The 17145-nt window shown below is 38.6% G+C and overlaps 1 protein-coding gene across 1 annotated transcript; it reads left to right on the plus strand.

The window, feature by feature from the left end:
* The first annotated feature begins 278 nt into the window (after nt 1-278).
* On the plus strand, nt 279-16674 carry NT5DC3 (5'-nucleotidase domain containing 3). The gene is made up of 13 exons (XM_010140118.1): nt 279-458; nt 3935-4009; nt 4505-4560; nt 8158-8248; nt 9908-10045; nt 11491-11551; nt 11784-11886; nt 12028-12129; nt 13124-13205; nt 13547-13633; nt 14781-14921; nt 15284-15348; nt 16413-16674. The coding sequence occupies exons 1-13, from the start codon at nt 291-293 to the stop codon at nt 16672-16674; spliced, it is 1431 nt and encodes a 476-aa protein (XP_010138420.1). The 5' UTR covers nt 279-290.
* The last annotated feature ends 471 nt before the right edge of the window (nt 16675-17145 follow it).

A 17145-nucleotide genomic window follows, 5' to 3' on the forward strand; every position in this document is an offset into this window, starting at 1 on the left:
TCTCTGATGGGCAGGATACTAAAATGCATCTTCTCTCCTGCTTGAAATGTACAGAGAAAAGTGTGCTTCTGATAAAAACAGAGTCACCATGACAAGTTAGTCTCATCATTTTCAATAGCATCACATTGTTAAAAGATTAGCTGGTTAGTGTGAATTAGTTTGGTAGCTTCCGTCATCCTTCATCTAAATTTAGAAATTGCTATTGGATTTCTATATATTTACTTAAATAAAACTACAAGGCTTTTGTAACTTTTTTCTCTCTCCTCTTCCCAGAGTTTGTTCCTTCAATTATGAATAACATGCTGAATCCGGATGCTATTTTTTCAAACAATGAAATGAGCCTGTCAGACATTGAAATTTATGGGTTTGATTATGATTACACATTGGTTTTTTATTCTAAACATTTGCACACGCTGATCTTCAATGCTGCTCGAGATCTTCTTATTAATGAGCATCGGGTAAGTAAAATGAATACAATATGAATAGAATTATTGTACTCTTTATTCACAAGTTTGAGAGGGGCATACCTCATCTTTTCATGCCTCAGCCCTACCTTGGCACCCTTAACACATTTTGTACCACAGCTACATACGAACCACAGAAGTCCTGGCTTATTCTCAGCTGTAGTTTTGAGCAGAGTGTCATCTGACAACTGTTAAGGAATAGAGTTCCATTTGGTTTATTTTTTAATTTGGTGATGGTGGCAGTATGGTTTTTTGTTTTTTTCCTGATCGTCAGTTATTGGAGTCACCCTGATAAATAAGAAGTGTAAAAGTTACCTTTACTTTGTATTAAGCATTGCTGTGACTGCAGTGATTAATTTCCATATGAAATATTTTTAGCCTGACTTCTTAGGAGGTCTTTGATTGCACTGTGTGCTTGCGAGGTGCTCCGTATGTGTCCAGTGTTTGAGCTGCGTTAGCTGAAGGGACAGTGTGTGCAGTGATGTTATCAGAGGCTGGATACAAGAGACACCCGAGTAAGTGTTCAGCTCAGTAGCCCCTTAAGGTGAAGTGCTGCCCTGTTGCCTTACCAAGCAGCGTGTTTCCATTGGTGACCAGATGACAGCCAAGCAGCATGGAGCTGTTTTTTGTGTAGTTAGAGCGTGGAAGAAGTTATCATGTGTTAGGAAGCAGAGGCAAGATGGGTGACCTGGGAAACACGGTACTGCAGGGAAAAGGATTGAAGGAAAGGTGAACTGGAAGAGGCAAAGTTTGTTGAACTGTAGGACTTGCAGGAAAACAAAAGACAAGAAGTCCACAGAGTAACTTAATTAATAAAACTGCTTGTGTTTTTTATACAACCTAAATCTGAATGGGTAATGTTATTCTACTTCCGTATTTGAAGCTAAAGGTTAGGAGCTATATATAAATGTCTATAAATATCCCTGGAAGAACAAACAAAACTACAGGGGCGCTACAAGCATACACAGCTTGATCCACTTAAGATTTTGGCATGTCTTTGTAGCAACTTCTGTGGGATGTGTAAATTCACTTTATTAAATCTACGTTGTTCTTGCAAAAACCAGTGTTACTGTAGGAGTCAAGATTAATTTTATAGACAAAAATCCAAGCAGTGCTCTGTCTCTAGTTTTTGATTGAATTCAAGTAGTAGTAACTTTCCAGTTTGTCTCGATTAAAATCTTTTGGATACTAGTGAAAGAAGCTGTAATTATGCTTTGAGACAGCTTATTGAACTTTATCTCTCCTGTTGGAATTCATTGAGGGATAATAGTCTTTATTAATGCTATCTCTGTAGCTGCTTATACTGTTAATGTTTTTCTTGCCTTTAACATTAGAAAAAAACTTCTAGATAGTATAGCCCATTAGGACTCACCCAGTCAAACTAAAAGATGGCCAGTTTTGGTCGTGGTAGTATAAGATAATTCATCAGAAATTGCAAAATGCAGTTTAGGAAGCAAGGAATTTTGAAGTGTGTCCAAGAGAATAAACATCAATTTAATGCTAATCTCAGAGGTGGCAGCAGGTGTTGAATGTGAACTCTTGCTCTTGGATTTCTTCCTTTCATAACATATGGGTCTTGTGCTACTTTATCTGGATTGCTGTTTCCGTCCAGATATGTGTATCCCTACCAAGAGTGAGGTAAGCAAACAGTGCAATTTTTATCTTCTTTTTTTTTTTTGGCTTGTAAGAAAGCTTTTATTGGTGTGTAAAAGTAAGTTCAGTTGTTTTCTCCTACGTACTGGCATGCATCCAAAAGACAGCCTTCTAGTAGAATAAATTAAAGTAGGAAAGTCAGGTGTGCAGAAATTTTAGAAAGGATGCTTTGGGGCATGTGCAGTACTTAGTAGTTTTTAATTAATCATATTCTGTATCCTCCCTGATACCCTCCCTTGCCACTTCTGCTTCATGCTCCCCGGTCAAACCTACACATCTTCCCAACCTGTCTGTAGGCTTTTGATGCTGCTCTTCGTTCAGATCAGTAGCCCCAGTCATGTTTTCTGGAAGTGTTAGTAAGGTTCAGAGGTTAGGAGAAAGGACTATTTTCTTTAACTGTACGTGCCTGTGCTCAGTACAACCACAATCTACAGCAGTTGCAGAGCGAGTTGTCTTCAGCATAGATAAAAACTTTGTGGAGAAATTGTGACTTATTTATTTTCTTATAAAAGTAGCTAGAGCTTCTGTTGAAGTTGTATAATCTACTTTTCCCTTGAAGGCTTGTAAGTTAGCCATATACTTACGGAGACTGTTGTGGAGAAGGTGGAGAATGTTCCTGAGATGCATTTGTCAAGGTCTAAGACCACAGTAGCCTGCGGGAGGGAAATGAAGAATGATAGTTTTCTCAGGTCTTGTCAGAAATTACTGGAACATTTTACCTTTTAAAAAGAAATGAACAAAACCTTTAGCCCAAGGCATGCACTTAATATTTTAACATGCTTAAAGCTGGACAAAATTAAAATTGACTGAAAATGGGTTTGTACTGAGAAGAAAGCTCTCTTGATAGGTGGTGTGATGTACCTGTGCTATCTGTAAAGAACCTGTGGAAAGAGTACATGACATAGACTTTCAATTCCGGTGCAACTCTAAACAATGAGGTGTTACAAATGCTGTCCAGGGTAAATATAGTTGGCTTGCTGTGGTGGTCTCCTGAAGCGACTCACCTTGATGGTGTTGAATGCCCAACTTGCTTTTAGGATCTGATCTTTGTGGGGGGGAAAGGCCCTGTTAGGGGAGCCTGGCTTCTGCAGGTAACATTGGCCATTGTGAATTCTCCTCTTCCTTCCTCCCCATCTGTGTTTTATTTTCAGTGCACTGTGTCTTTAAACGCCTGGGATCTACATTTCAAACTCGACAATCTAAGATCAGAAGTATGATCTGCATGGAGGGAGTCAAAACAGATAGCTGTACTTTTATTTCTTGAAAATGCCAAAGATTTTTTTTTTTGCTCCCGTTAATATTGATGATGTTGTACTGCTTTTTCTCTCAATAGCAATAAGCATTAGAGTTCAGGTGTCTGTAAGTTAGGGCGTGGTCTTGGGTTTCTAGCTAGAAGGTTGAGTTGGAAACAGTGTTTGAATAGTCTTTCATGGGGAGACTTCACAGTGCAAGGTAGCGCAGCTGTTACATTTTAGAAAGTTAGTAGAATTTAGTTTGTTTTCAAAGCTGCCTGTATTAAAATAACTTTTTTGAACAACAGGTTAATGTTCAAAGGTGATTGCTACAGAGTACCTGAATGTCCAAGTTTAGGTGCTTGACTTAAATTTGAAACAATGACCCTGAATTTTAAAATAATATTTGACTTGTGTTGCACTGTATGTACATTCCTGCGAATATCTGCAATCTATCAAAAAGTCTCTTAATGAGTAGCGAAAATGAGAGGCATAGAAAACTTAGGTTTTTAAAATTCTGCGGAAACAGTTTTTTATTTGTTTTTATTATGGATTTAAAATCAAATCATTGCTCTCTTTTCTTAGTATCCTGCAGAAATAAGAAAATATGATTATGATCCCAATTTTGCAATCAGAGGACTTCATTATGATGTGCACCGGGTATGTATAAATAACATTGTGATGAGTTAGTGCTGAGAGCCTAGGCGAAGAAGATAAATAGGGCTTTTAAGGCTTTCAACTCTTTCACTCTGTGTAGAAAAGTAAGAATTTTGTTGATATTTTTCTCTTTCATAGCAAGCTTGATTTTTTTTTTTTTTTTTAATAGGTCTTAAGTAGAAAATGTTTTGGGTATTTTGTTTTTGTGGTGGGCAGGGGAAGACGGAGTGCAACAGGGTGAACCTAAATAGGCATCTGCTGGTAGGAAAAGTTATTTCTTCATGACTTAGCACAGGTCACTGGACAATATTTCTTTGATTTGGCAAGCCCTAGGTAAAGGCCATTGATCAAAGTATTTTGGAAGCTATGAAGGGATTTGAAGTGCAAGTGCTCAGGCTTTCTTGGGACATAAAGTTTATAGGTAAAATTGCCTTTTTTTTTTTTATGATTTCATGTCAAATAGTTGGTGTGCTAAAAACTTTTCTCCCCCCCCGCAAGGCATTATTAATGAAGATTGATGCTTTTCATTATATTCAGCTGGGAACAGTTTACAGGTGGGTAAAATTATTTCCTATTCATATAAAAATGTGTACTCTTAATTTTTGAATCACTTGGTTGCATTTGTTAGTGTACATCTTTGGTTCATGTCAGGAACAGTGCCCTGACACACACAGACGTGAATGAACGCTGAAGTCTTTGCAGCTCTGTGGGTAAGGCAGACACGTGCAAACATTCATTGCCTGATACAGTACAGCTGATTCCCCAGTTCGGAGCTGGCGAAGTTGGCAAGCTGGTTGATCACATAGTGCTGACTCACTTTGTTTCCGGCTGTTAAATTGTGCTGAAAGACATCTAAAAATATGCCAATGACTTCTGCGCTGTAGCTCTCTCCGTAAATAATTGTCACAGCATGCCTGTTAGCGTGACTTTGATGTGGTTGTAGAGACACTTGAGGGGTCTTTCTGTGTTTGCCTGAGCTTTTGGACACATCACCAAGTTGTCCTTGCAGAGCACAAGTGCTTTGTGTTCACACAGCCTGACACTATTTGAGTTTATTGAATTGATGTGAAATTGGCAATCTGTGCTGTGCTTCATTATGTGTTGTAGATGTACTGTATATGATCTTTGACAGGAGAGTTTTTGGTATGGATCAGTTTGCTGTGATGAAGCAGTACACATCCGACTGGCATGAACACCGCACTTGATAGCAGATTTTAAATTAAACAAGAAGCCTGAGCACTTTTCTTAACTCATTGGACAAAAAGTTTTCTTTTGGGGCCAAAGATAATGCAGTGATTATTGAAGAGGCAGTGAAGTGATTCACTGTGAGGGCTGTGTGTGGTAGTATGAAATGATGATAATGTGCTCATTACTAAATCTGCCAGCTGGGCAGATAGGTAAGTGAGTCAGCTGTAGTTGTTGATCAGTTCTTTTATGAGTTGGTCTGGATGCCCTTTGGGAGCGGGAAGGGAAGGAAAATGAGAGAGGAAATAAGATGTCATGGTCCAGCATTAGGCCCATGCTGTCAATACAGTAGCTATCTAAAGCTACCAAAACAATGCGTTCTGTGCATATCATCAGAGTCTGAATGAAACTATGCCATGTGTTTTATACAAGCCGATGTAGGATAATTATTGTATGTGTCAACTGAAAAAAGCTGTTCCTGTGGTTTTCCAAGGAACCATGTATGCAGGGCTGGGAAGGAACCAGAGAACTTAGTGTGAAGGTCCCTGATTGTAAATCTCATTTAAAAAAGCTGTTGCATTTCTACATTTTTCACTATGAAAAAAACTGCTAGATTACAGTCTAGGTGAAGTAATCAAAGCTGCGTTTATCTATAGAGGTATGTAGTAGAAATGCTAAGATTAGTGTGGATGGATACATGTATATGTGAGAGCACCAGAAGAAACGTTGATAGAAGGGACAAAAGGATGGCATGTGTTGGTGGTGCGTAGATCAGTTGGTCATCAGGATATCATTACATCTGTATGCTGTTTCTCCTTGTAGCTGTACACCCATATAGGGATGAGGGGAGCAAAAAAGAGGCTGAAGGCTTTGAGATGATGTCAGGAAGAACAGTGGTATGACTGGAACTGTGTAGTGACCTAGATGAGAAGATGAATGGGTGCCGAGTCTGTCAGCAGGATTGCCTTGTGACTCAAAGTGGGACAGAATGAAGAGGCAGAAGATTGCAGTTCTGTGATCGCAGTTGCTGTCAACTCCTAGTACAAAAGGCACATCCAAAGCCAGAATGTGATGACTGGTCAAGAAAACACTAGTGAAGTGTTGAGATTTGTTGAAGAGCTGGTCTCCCTTGTTCTCCACGTCACCTAAAGTAATTCTGGACAGACTGCTAGGCCACACAACTTGGTACTTGTGAGTTTATGTGAGGGCAAGAATGAAAGCTGTGATTTCAGTCAGTATTTTCTCTTAATTTTGTTTACAAATACCAACACTGAGCTTTGCTGTCAATTGCTGCTTATCTGTAGTTCTTAGTTTTAACCTTACCTGTGTTCCAGATGTTAATCCATAGGTTAATCACACAGCTGAAGGTAGCAGGAGTTGCCCAAGTGTCCAGCCTCATGTGCACTGAGGTGTAATCAGTTCTGGTATCCCTCTTAACAATGCACATCTCCAAGAGCAGCAGTGGGAGTGCTGCTGTAGGTGAACTGTGATGCTTTTAGTGCTGTCTGTCCATGCTGTCAGTAGAATAAAATAATCCTTGTAGCTATACAGCTGGACTGTGAACTCTGTAAAGACTATGAGTCTTCTGTCAAAACTAAGCTACGGCTTTGCCTATGCAGTCATCTCTTGTCTCTGGATTTCTTGTATGCCCATTGCTCTGTCCTGATTTGTGCGTAAGTAGCTCCTCATCCACAAGCGTGTTCTTTAGCAGTATTTGAATACCGCTTGGCATAGCTGTCTGCAGACTAGGTGATGAGTCAGTCCTCCTCAATTCCAATCATACTACTTGGTATATGTTTAACATATTGGTTGCCTTTCTTTATGTTCACCGCTGTGGAACGGGTGATGCTGAACTCTCCGTTACAAACCCAGAGTATTATCTACCCTGTTTGTGCACAATAATAACTTGAATGCTGGAGTCCTACTAACAGTAGCACAGAGCAATGACAAAGTTAATAGAGCATTGAGAAGTGCAGTAAAGGAGCTACTTGACATTGGAGTCTGCTACCATAGCAGTCCTGAGGAAGTTCATGTATCATACCCTTCCACTGCAAAGCTGGTGTGGATGCTAAACTTTGAAAGGTCTAGGCTTATTAATAAACTAGTTCACAACACTTCTACGTAAGACCCAAGAAAGAGAAGCACTGAAGTAACGCTCTTAGAAGGCTGCAAAACACCATAAGCAGGCTTGGTAAAAAGGAACCAGGCAATCTGGTCTTCATTTGTGTTCTTTAATCTTAAGCAAAACCTCAATGCTTCTCTGTCCTCTAGTGAGGGTGCCTGCATGCCTGCAGTGTTTTAGATGCTTTAGTGCAAGGTACTTGGTACTGTAAACATTCTAGTCCAGAACAAAACAAAGCCTTTAATCCCTTAAGAGTTGAGACAGAAACTTTGAGGAGAGATAATGATGCCTTCTTCCCCATTTATTGTTATGTTTTTATATTTTAATTACTTGTCAACAATTCTTCAAGTAATCTTAAATTTTGGGAATCTGAACTGTTGATACAGATTAAAAGACATTATTATTTAGTTAAAGGTTGTGTGTTTTTCTTACACTTGAATCTTCAAGGTCATGCTTCAGAATAATCTGGTTTAAACACTATCTCATCATCAGTGCTGTATGAAGCAAAGGCAGAGTGAGGAATTACTTTGTGTTAAGAAACTGAAAGCTCTACTTCTTACAAACCCTTGAGGCATAATTTCAATGGGAACTACTTAGCTCTTTTCCCGTTAAGAAAGTAAAAAGGACTTAAAATTGGAATGTGGTCTGTGTGCCTCAGCCTGTTAAAATGTTACTTGTTCTCTAAGGAAAGATGCTGTTTTACCTTACAGACTAAAGTGTTCCTATGACATTATCAGTATTTTAATAAGCTCTAGATATAAGTGTTAATCTGTCAGACTTTCATTCAGTAATTACTTGAAAATTTTAATCTGACGTTTGAACTAAAGCTAATCGTGTTTTCCAGAGGTCTCAGTGTTGTCCCAGACGAAGAAGTCATTGCAATGTATGATGGTTCCCATGTCCCTTTAGAACAAATGAGTGACTTTTATGGAAAGGTAAAACTGCCAACTGCTCTTTAAAAGAGTTTTTCTTTTTTTTTGGGGGGTGGGTTGGGGGTGTGGTGAGGGTAGTGGTGTCTGCCTCTTGTTCTTACTAGCAGTTGTATTTTCTTGATATATGGTTGACTTGTAGTGCTAGATGTGAAGTTTGACCTCTAAAGTGACAAATACCTTTTCTTTCTCCTACTCACTGTAGTTTCTTCTTTCACTGTTCCCTTGCCCAGTCATACATTCAGAGAAGTGGAACATAGAAAAATCAAGTGACTTGCTCAGTGTTGCACAGCAAATCTGATAAAAGTTTGAGAAATGAACCATATCTGGTGCCTTACCCCAGCTGTGTACTTCTTGCCGGTGGTCTAATGGCTTAGCTCATGGAGCAGCAGTAAATGTATGGAGGCACCTCTTGCATACAAGCTGGCAGATTGTCAAGGAGATTTGGCAAAATATGAATGATAAAAGATAAAACTTTTATAAGTTTAGGATTTGACTTTCTGGGGAAAGCTTATCTTGCTAGTAGGTTCCTTTCTCTTTCCCAAATGAAGAACGATGCTGTCTTTTTAGTTAAAAAAACCAAGTTTATCTTGCCCCTTTTGCTTATGGATGTTAATTCCATGTTGACATGAAATTGTGTGCTGTGGAACATTTTGTTGTCCTCACACCTGTTCTTATTTTAAGTAGCTGAACTTAGAATTCCTAAATCTGGTCTCTGCAGCAGTTTGGAATATTGCCTTAGCATTCCCGGTGGGATGCCTTGGTTTCTGCAGGTTTATGTTCTTCGATCTTGGAAGGGACAGTGACAGGATAAGAGGCTGTGGGCACAAGGTGAACACAGGAGGTTTCTCTGAACATCACAAAATGCTTTGTTTACTGTGAAGGTGGCTAAGCACTGGCACAGGTTGGTTGCCAAGGGATGTTGTGGAGTCTCCATGGAGATTCAGAAGCCATCTGGACAACGTCCTGGGCAACTGGCTCTAAGTGGCCATGCTTGAGCAGGGTGGTTGGACAAGATGATCTCCAGAGGCCTCTTCCAACCTCAACCATTCTGTGTATTTGTGATCTTGACCAGTGTGAGGTCTTGAGCTGGTTGCTTTACCTCTCTTCTTGGAGCATTTGATTTGCATTTGCTCTTGTGTAATGAGATTCTTTACTTTTGTGAAAATCCAGCTTTTGCAGACTAGAAATCTTGTCCTCTCTTACTGCATCAGTTATTGTAGATTCTTACAACATTTTATTATCTCTCTTCAAGGAGGTAAATTGTTTTGCAGTCCTGATCAGTATTCCACTTAAACCAAAACAAATAACAAAACCTCAGCCCCAATCACGTTACTCAGTGCCTCTCATTTATAGAGGTGCAGACTTGCAGTGAAGGCCTCTAAGTCCTTCTCCTGACTTTTATCCGAGCACTGTCTTTTATGTGTTTATGGATTAAAATACTGCTCTTAAGAGTAATGAGTCATGATTAACTCTTAAAATAAAGCCAGTGCTTTCTTTGGAGTTATTTTGTTGAAAGTCTGTCGGTTCAAAAAAGATTCTGATGCTGTGTGAACAGTGATGGCAAAAGCTGATTATCTGCAACTAAGTTGAATGAAAAATGTTCTAATCCGAAAAATGCCTGACCTTTTATTTCTTCTTTTTTTTTTCTTACCACCCATGTAGAGCTCGCAAGGAAATACAATGAAGCAATTCATGGATATATTTTCCTTGCCAGAAATGACACTCCTTTCTTGTGTGAATGAATATTTTCTGAAAAACAACATAGACTATGAGCCTATTCACCTGTACAAAGATGTCAAGGTACTAGCTTTGAAGACTTAGGTAAACCTCAACATTTGTGCATCTTCTCTCTCAGCACTTCAGGAAGTTTCAACCCACTGTGTCAGCTGCAGCAAAATGCCTCAACTTTAGGTTTGATACAGAGTAATTATATATATAAAATAATATATAAAATAAAAACATAAGTAAAATGAGGGCAGACCTTGGAAAAGGAATGTAGAATAATTTGAAATCTGTTTTAAATCTGATGTTCTAGTGCTGTTGCTCTTTTTGTAGGTTTAAGGGGTGGATAGAGGGAAAGTGAAAAAGCTCTTGTACCTCAGTAAAGTTTACTTTGATTGTTGTTAAATGTATACTTTTCTCTTACAATTTCTGTTAGTGAGGCTCTAGAGAATTCCAGTTTGGAGCCTACAGTTGTACTGCCTCTGTAGTTTTGCTAGCGTGTGATCATTTGCTGTCTTTTGCTTTTGGTATATCTATTTTGCCCATTTTTTAAGAGTAGATTAAAAATTTTATGTCATGGTTGTTCAAGAACAGAGGAGGTCCTGCCCAAATTGATAGTGCTTGTCTGCACAGTCTTTCTGTCTAAAACCTTTTCCTGGCCTCTTGTTGACACATATTAAACTTGTGTAGTTGTTCAGCACATGATGCACCTGAATGTTGAATTTCTCACTTTCCCAAGCAGAGCAGATGTGTTTTAAGAAACTTTTTGACCTCCACAGTAATTTTCCTTTCTGTTTATGGTTACAGAGTGAGAAGGCTAGTTTTTGTGTTTTTTTGCTGAAGTGTTTGTAGAAACTTCTGTACTGCTCAGCATTACCGACATTTTGGAAGCCCTATAGTGGCCTTTTTGTGAGGATTTTTAGTACGTACCCCATGTGAGTACCAAAATGTCAGTACCACTATCCTAAACAAAGCTGTCTAGTGCAGAGCTGTCTCAGGAGAGCTGCCAAATACCTCCAGAGCGCTTTATGAGACTTTGCTCAAGCATTAAGCTTCTTTCATCTCTTCATAAATTTATATTTTAAATAACTAGGGCATTTGTAAGTGATCATAGTCTAAAATCTGGCTGACTTAAACTTTGGGATTTTTTTCCAACTGGAAAGGAATGTGTTCTGCTCCAAAGGTCATTGGAAATCTCTGATGACCCTGCTTTTGCAGAGGTCTTTCACCGCACTTCACCCTTCTGAACGCCCTTCAAAGTTGTTATGTAAAACAGCCCCTGGTCTGTACCATTTTGTGCCTCCCAAAAGTGTGAAGTTAGTTTCTTGGAGGACAGGCTTACTCTTTGTCTGCTGGTGACATGTATATAATGAATGTCACAAAGCATTTCTCTAAAGTTGAAAGTGCAATTCAGAGAAAGGAATTGTTCTAAGAACAAATTACTACTGCTATGCAGTGAGCACGGTTGTTATACTTGAAAATATTTTTCAGTTCTTCAGTTGTTTCTGCTACTTTCCTGACAGGATTCAATCAGGGATGTCCACATCAAAGGAATAATGTACAGAGCAATTGAAGCAGATATTGGTAAGTATTATGAGGTCATCTATCAAAGCTTTTTTAACTGACAGTGTAAAGAGCTTTCTGGCTTCCCTATTTAAGAATACAAGACTAATTTTAAAGGTTGAAAGAGTTATTTCTATTTGTATAAAGTGTCTTTTTAAGTATAACCTCATGTTCTGAATCCTTTATTGAATGCAGAGAAAATTCTTTTGAAAACCTTTTTGAATTAATACTGTATTTTCCCCAATCCTCTCAGAGAAATACATCTGCTATGCTGAACAAACGCGTGCGGTGTTAGCAAAGCTGGCTGATCATGGCAAGAAGATGTTTCTCATCACGAACAGTCCCAGTAGCTTTGTGTAAGTGAACAGTTGTTTGCTGTTCAACTATACGTTTTTAAAAGGTGGGGAGGATAAGATTCTTGAATGTAATTCATTATATGGCATAGATAAGTGTGCTTCTGTCATGCTTAACTGTTAATGTCCCTCTGTCCTTTTTAGGGACAAAGGCATGAAGTTCATAGTTGGCAAAGACTGGAGAGATCTTTTTGATGTGGTCATTGTACAGGCTGAAAAGCCTAACTTTTTCAATGATAAGCGAAGGTGGGTATTTAGTCAGTAAAGGATGATTCAAGCAGCTTATTCCATAGAATGCTATAGAGCATGTTATGAAATATTGTAATTTGGATGCAACGTAAAATGAAATTGTATTTGATGGAATCCTGTTTAAGGTCATTACAGAATGCAGGAACACCCAGTTCTGGAGCCCAAACATTTACGTTTATATTTTCAGTAGCTATTACAGGTTTACTGAGCTGAGTTAAGGTCACAGAATGTGTTTCTAACATCTTAGCTTGTTAAGTCGAATTGTGTTCCTTTCCTAATAAACCTGAGAAATTTTGGTGCCTTTCAGAATCGGACCCTTCTCTGGAAATGTCTTTCATTGCTTCTGTTTTGTTTTTTTTTTTTTTTTTTGTTCATACATGATAGTTAAAGGACAGATTGACAGTCTGGAGGATTTGGACTTGTTCGATTAAGTAAATACATTTGTAATGCGTATGTACTGCTCTTATATTTGAAAAAGACCTGTTCCTTTAAGTGTCCTTGTAATTTGAAAGTGAGATAGAGGGAGGTGGGGTTTTTTCTCTTTACTGTTTTTACATTTAATTGTAAAAAGAACTTTGCTGTCCATCTTGCCCCCAGTCCTCTGCCCCTTTCTTCAGTTACTCAGTTGTAGAAAACCGAGGAATTGGGCAAAATTTTTATACATTTTAAATTTTTTTATGTTCTCTTCTTAATGACAAAATAGTCATACTATTTTTTCTTCTCTGTCTGGGATCCCTGCCTTAGTTCTCAAACTCCATTATAAATGTCATAGGTATACTGGATAGATAAGTTGCATTTTACTGGCGAGAGCAGAAGTTCTGGAGCTTTGCTTTTTCTGTCTATTACAAAATATTTGGATGCTAGAGAGCATGGTTTCCTTTTGAAAGATGAATTTTTGAAAGTTGATTTTTAATACTAAAATTTTAATTTCCTCCTACAAAGTGACAGAATTTCTACAACAGTGTAACGATTGTATGTAATTCTGTTCCAGACCGTTTCGGAAGGTGAATGAAAGGGGAGTGTTGCTTTGGGACAAAATTCACAAGCTGCAGAAAGGTCAGATTTACAAACAGGTATGCTTTCAAAAAACTCATTTCAACTTGAAAACCGATTTCCTAGAATCTCAAGCTTCTTTAGATATAATAAAGGCTTCTAAAAAGTGAGTATGTGAGAGTTACTGTAATGCTTGAAGTGGTACAAATTCATTGTTGCTATTGTATGTCTGCAGTTTACTTACCCCTTGAAGTTGACAGTATTACTGAAATTGCCTGTACAACTTGGGATTCATATTATGTAAACTCAGGACACAATTCTTGATATGAAAATATTTGTAGGGACGTCCTAAATTATCTTTTCATGCCTGTGAAGGTGCAAGTTACATGCTGCTACAGTGTATGTGCCATTGTTTCCGCAGGGTAACTTGTACGAATTTCTGAAGCTTACTGGCTGGAGGGGCTCTAAGGTTCTCTACTTTGGTGATCACATTTACAGTGACTTGGCAGTAAGTAGTTTACTTTCACAAAAGAGGCTTTTTGTTAGTTTTTCCTCTCTTCCTCCCCACTTATTCAGTATAACACGCTTTCATCAGAGATTTCTAAGTACGGTAAAATTTGAGTTGGTAATTAAACCACATTGCTTTTCTTGCAGTGAAGAAAATTGGTGTCAGAAAAGGCCAACCATATTTTCCACCTGACTTGTAGCATGTAACTTGCTTACAAACTGAGCTCAGGAATGCGTGAGTTTGTATTCCAGGTTCCCATACTGATTGTGTCAGATGTTACAGAGAGCAAACACAGATACCCAAACATACAGGATGTGGCTGGTTTGGGTGGCATTTACTGCCAAGATTAGTAAGAGCTGAATAAACTTCTGTTTTGAATGCAGGAGGCAATCTTCCTGTGACTGATGGTAAACTTTCTTTTTTCCTGAGATCTTGTTACGGTTTGTAGCCCCACTATCCAGGCATTTTCTTATTTACTGTTACTTTAGAGTAAGCAACCAGTGCAGTTGATTAATTACGAACCCCTGGATATGACTGTCCACTGCCAATCTGTAGTAATGTTTCAGCAGCAAGAAATGTTAACATTTTTGCTTCAATCTGCTTCTAGAAAGAAAAGTATGTTTGGGTACTTCAGAAGGCTGAGGGTCAAAGGAGGGAGGATACAGCTCTATCCTCTCTGGCACAAAGGAGGAGAGAGCACAGATGGTACCTTCTTAGTCCTGTACTTGTCAGGAGGACCGTGGATATCTGGGTGTTATGATAGGACCCTTCTGTCAGCTGAGGGTGTGGCAAAATACCAAAACCCCAACACACAGTTTTCCTCAGGTACTTCTGATAGCAGCAGAGGTCTCGCCTACAAGAAGAATTTCTTACTGTTTGTTCTAAACCTAGTGAAGTAGTGCTTATTTGTATGTTCTTATGTGTTCTTTATGTGAATCTCTTTAAAAATGTGGGATTTGAAGCTTACTCTGAAATTACATTCTGTCATCTTACGGCACAGTTAAGTCCCACTGTTTAATATTTCTGCTTATACATAAGAAGTGATTAAATTAGTCCCCATTGAGATAAACAATGGTAAAATTCTTCAGTTCTTTAAAGTAGTTCTTTTTAAGACTAATACTTGTATTTTGTAATTCTTTGTAAATAGGATTTGACCCTGAAGCATGGCTGGCGCACTGGTGCGATTATTCCGGAGTTAAGATCAGAGATTAAAATCATGAACACAGAGAAATACATTCAAACCATGACCTGGCTGCAAACCTTGACGGGATTACTGGAACACATGCAGGTTTGTTCTGTGTGCGTGTAATCGGCTCAGTATAGCAGAGGGGATCCAGCCAAGTTTCTAAATGCTGGTCATTGACAGTGCAAGTGCTTTCTGTCTCATTAAAATTCACCAGTTGTATATAAACAAATGCAATTATTTGTGTGGCTCGTAAACAAGAGTTTTCTTAAAATCTTGTCCCTTTCCTTCACTGGTCAGCTCAGATCGATTCCTGCTTTTAGGTGTTTCAAATGCATGTGGTTAACTTCTGTACGCTGATCTATGAAGTGTTGCACTTGTCCTGTTAGCCAATGAGGATTTATTAATGGAAAGGCTCATATACGAGGGCATCCTTAGTTACCTGTTATCCATACTTTACATTCTAGGTTCACCGTGATCCTGATTCACAAATGATTTTAGAAGAATGGAAGAAGGAAAGAAAGGAAATGAGGTAAGGACATGGGACACGAGGAATTTACAGTATGCTTCATGGTAGCTAAGTGTTCTATGTGATGTCTTCCATGGCTTTCTTTAGAATTTCTCTCTGTCCCTGATTTGTATGCCCTAGTAGTTACAGACCTTCTAAAATGATCTGTGTACTGTTGTGCAGCTTTCCTTCCCCTCTGACCATTTGTGTATGTAAACCTCTTTCCCCTGTTCCCCTTCTCTGGAACAGATGTCAGTTTTCTGCATGAAAGGGTAATGTCACATCAAATACTTCTCATCTTGGTTTTCCTGTCCCTTGATGTTCAGCTGTCATTGTTGCTATTATACAGCTTTACTTCTGCAGGATTTAAAAATGTTTCTGTATAAAGACTTAAGTCACTTCAGATTTTTTCCAATGATTTCTTCAAATTACATACAAAACCTTTTAGAATATGCAGAAACTGGAGTTTGCAGTGGAGTCATCACAAAGATAGATAATAAAGCTCAAAAAAAAAAAATTCTACTATCATGAAGGAGCAATTCCCCAATGCAGGGTGTGCAGAGTGCACAGCTAGCAAGGCTAGCAGCTGTACCACCAGCAGCCTTCCCCAGAAATGCGGGAGTGAATGAAATGGGAATGATACTTTGCAGTGATTAAAACCAGAAGTCAATTCCAAGGTGTGTTTAAGCTTTTTGTGTGCATTAAGCCAAATTTTTGTGTTGTTTTTTTTTAAAAAGTCCTTTATCTTTGGGACAAGTGGATGTCATTAGGATTAAAGGAAGGCAAAAGTCTTCTTTCACAGTCTCTAGAAAGGAAACCTTGAAATGTCATGTTTCTGAAGTCAAAAGCAACTTATTGCTGGATTTAGTGGGAGAAGTGTGAAGCTCTTCTGTTCCCTACCATGATTGCTAGATCTGGACTACATATGTGCAGAAGTGCGAAAACTTCTCACGTGAAACATTTAAGTGTTTTGAAGTGCAATGGCAAGAGAATTAGAATAGAACACTTTATAGGTTCTGGGTGTTAGCTAGTAGAGAGATGCGTGCAGGTATGTTCATTGTTTTTGTTTTCTTTTTTTGGGGGGACAGGGAGATGAACAGGAGTTTCTTCAACGCTCAGTTTGGAAGCTTATTCAGAACTGATGAGAATCCAACTTATTTCCTAAGGCGTCTCTCTAGATTTGCGGATATCTACATGGCATCTTTGAGTTGCCTCTTGAACTATGACCCTGATTACACGTTTTATCCAAGAAGGACTCCTTTGCAGCATGAACTTCCTGGCTGGTCAGACCAGCTGTGCACTGGTACATTCAGAATACCTTTCGTACAAGAGACAGTTCAGATCAAATAAACACTTGGTGGCTTCTCTCTAAAATGGGCAAATATGTATTTTTTTGAATGTACATGTATTTTATTTAAGTCAGTTAAATCTGTTATCTTGATTTAGATGTAATTAATACTTGTCATAAGCATTGTACCTATTTTCTCCTCTCCTTGGATGTGTGAAAACTGCTTTTGCAGAAGAGTTGATGGACTGCTAAAATAGTAGTGGTTTGGAGGGAGGGGGTGAGCACATTTAAGGGGGATGACTGATGGAGTTCTGAGGTGGTTGGTTTTGTTTGTTTATTGGAAATTTTGATCTGCAGCCTTATGGTTTACAAAGAAATATCTGTACTCTTTGTTTCTGGCCCTGTTCTGCACTCCAGCTGCAGCCTGAAGTGGTTCCTGGCACTGAAAAGCTTTAAATCCAGTATTAGTAATTCAGTGATATACAGATAGCCGGTTTGTGATGAGACTGGGAGGGATGGTGTAAGCATTTTAA

The sequence above is a fragment of the Buceros rhinoceros genome, unplaced genomic scaffold, assembly GCF_000710305.1.
Source record: "Buceros rhinoceros silvestris isolate BGI_N320 unplaced genomic scaffold, ASM71030v1 scaffold6617, whole genome shotgun sequence".
NCBI classification, from domain to species: domain Eukaryota; kingdom Metazoa; phylum Chordata; class Aves; order Bucerotiformes; family Bucerotidae; genus Buceros; species Buceros rhinoceros.

What these genes read in the sequence shown, in the direction of transcription:
- NT5DC3 (XM_010140118.1), top strand. Translation starts at nt 291, where the DNA reads ATGAATAACATGCTGAATCCGGATGCTATTTTTTCAAACAATGAAATG. An exon ending in CAGCTGGGAACAGTTTACAG is followed by an intron (nt 4,561 to 8,157) that starts GTGGGTAAAATT and finishes CGTGTTTTCCAG; the next exon opens with AGGTCTCAGTGTTGTCCCAG. An exon ending in TTTTTCAATGATAAGCGAAG is followed by an intron (nt 12,130 to 13,123) that starts GTGGGTATTTAG and finishes ATTCTGTTCCAG; the next exon opens with ACCGTTTCGGAAGGTGAATG.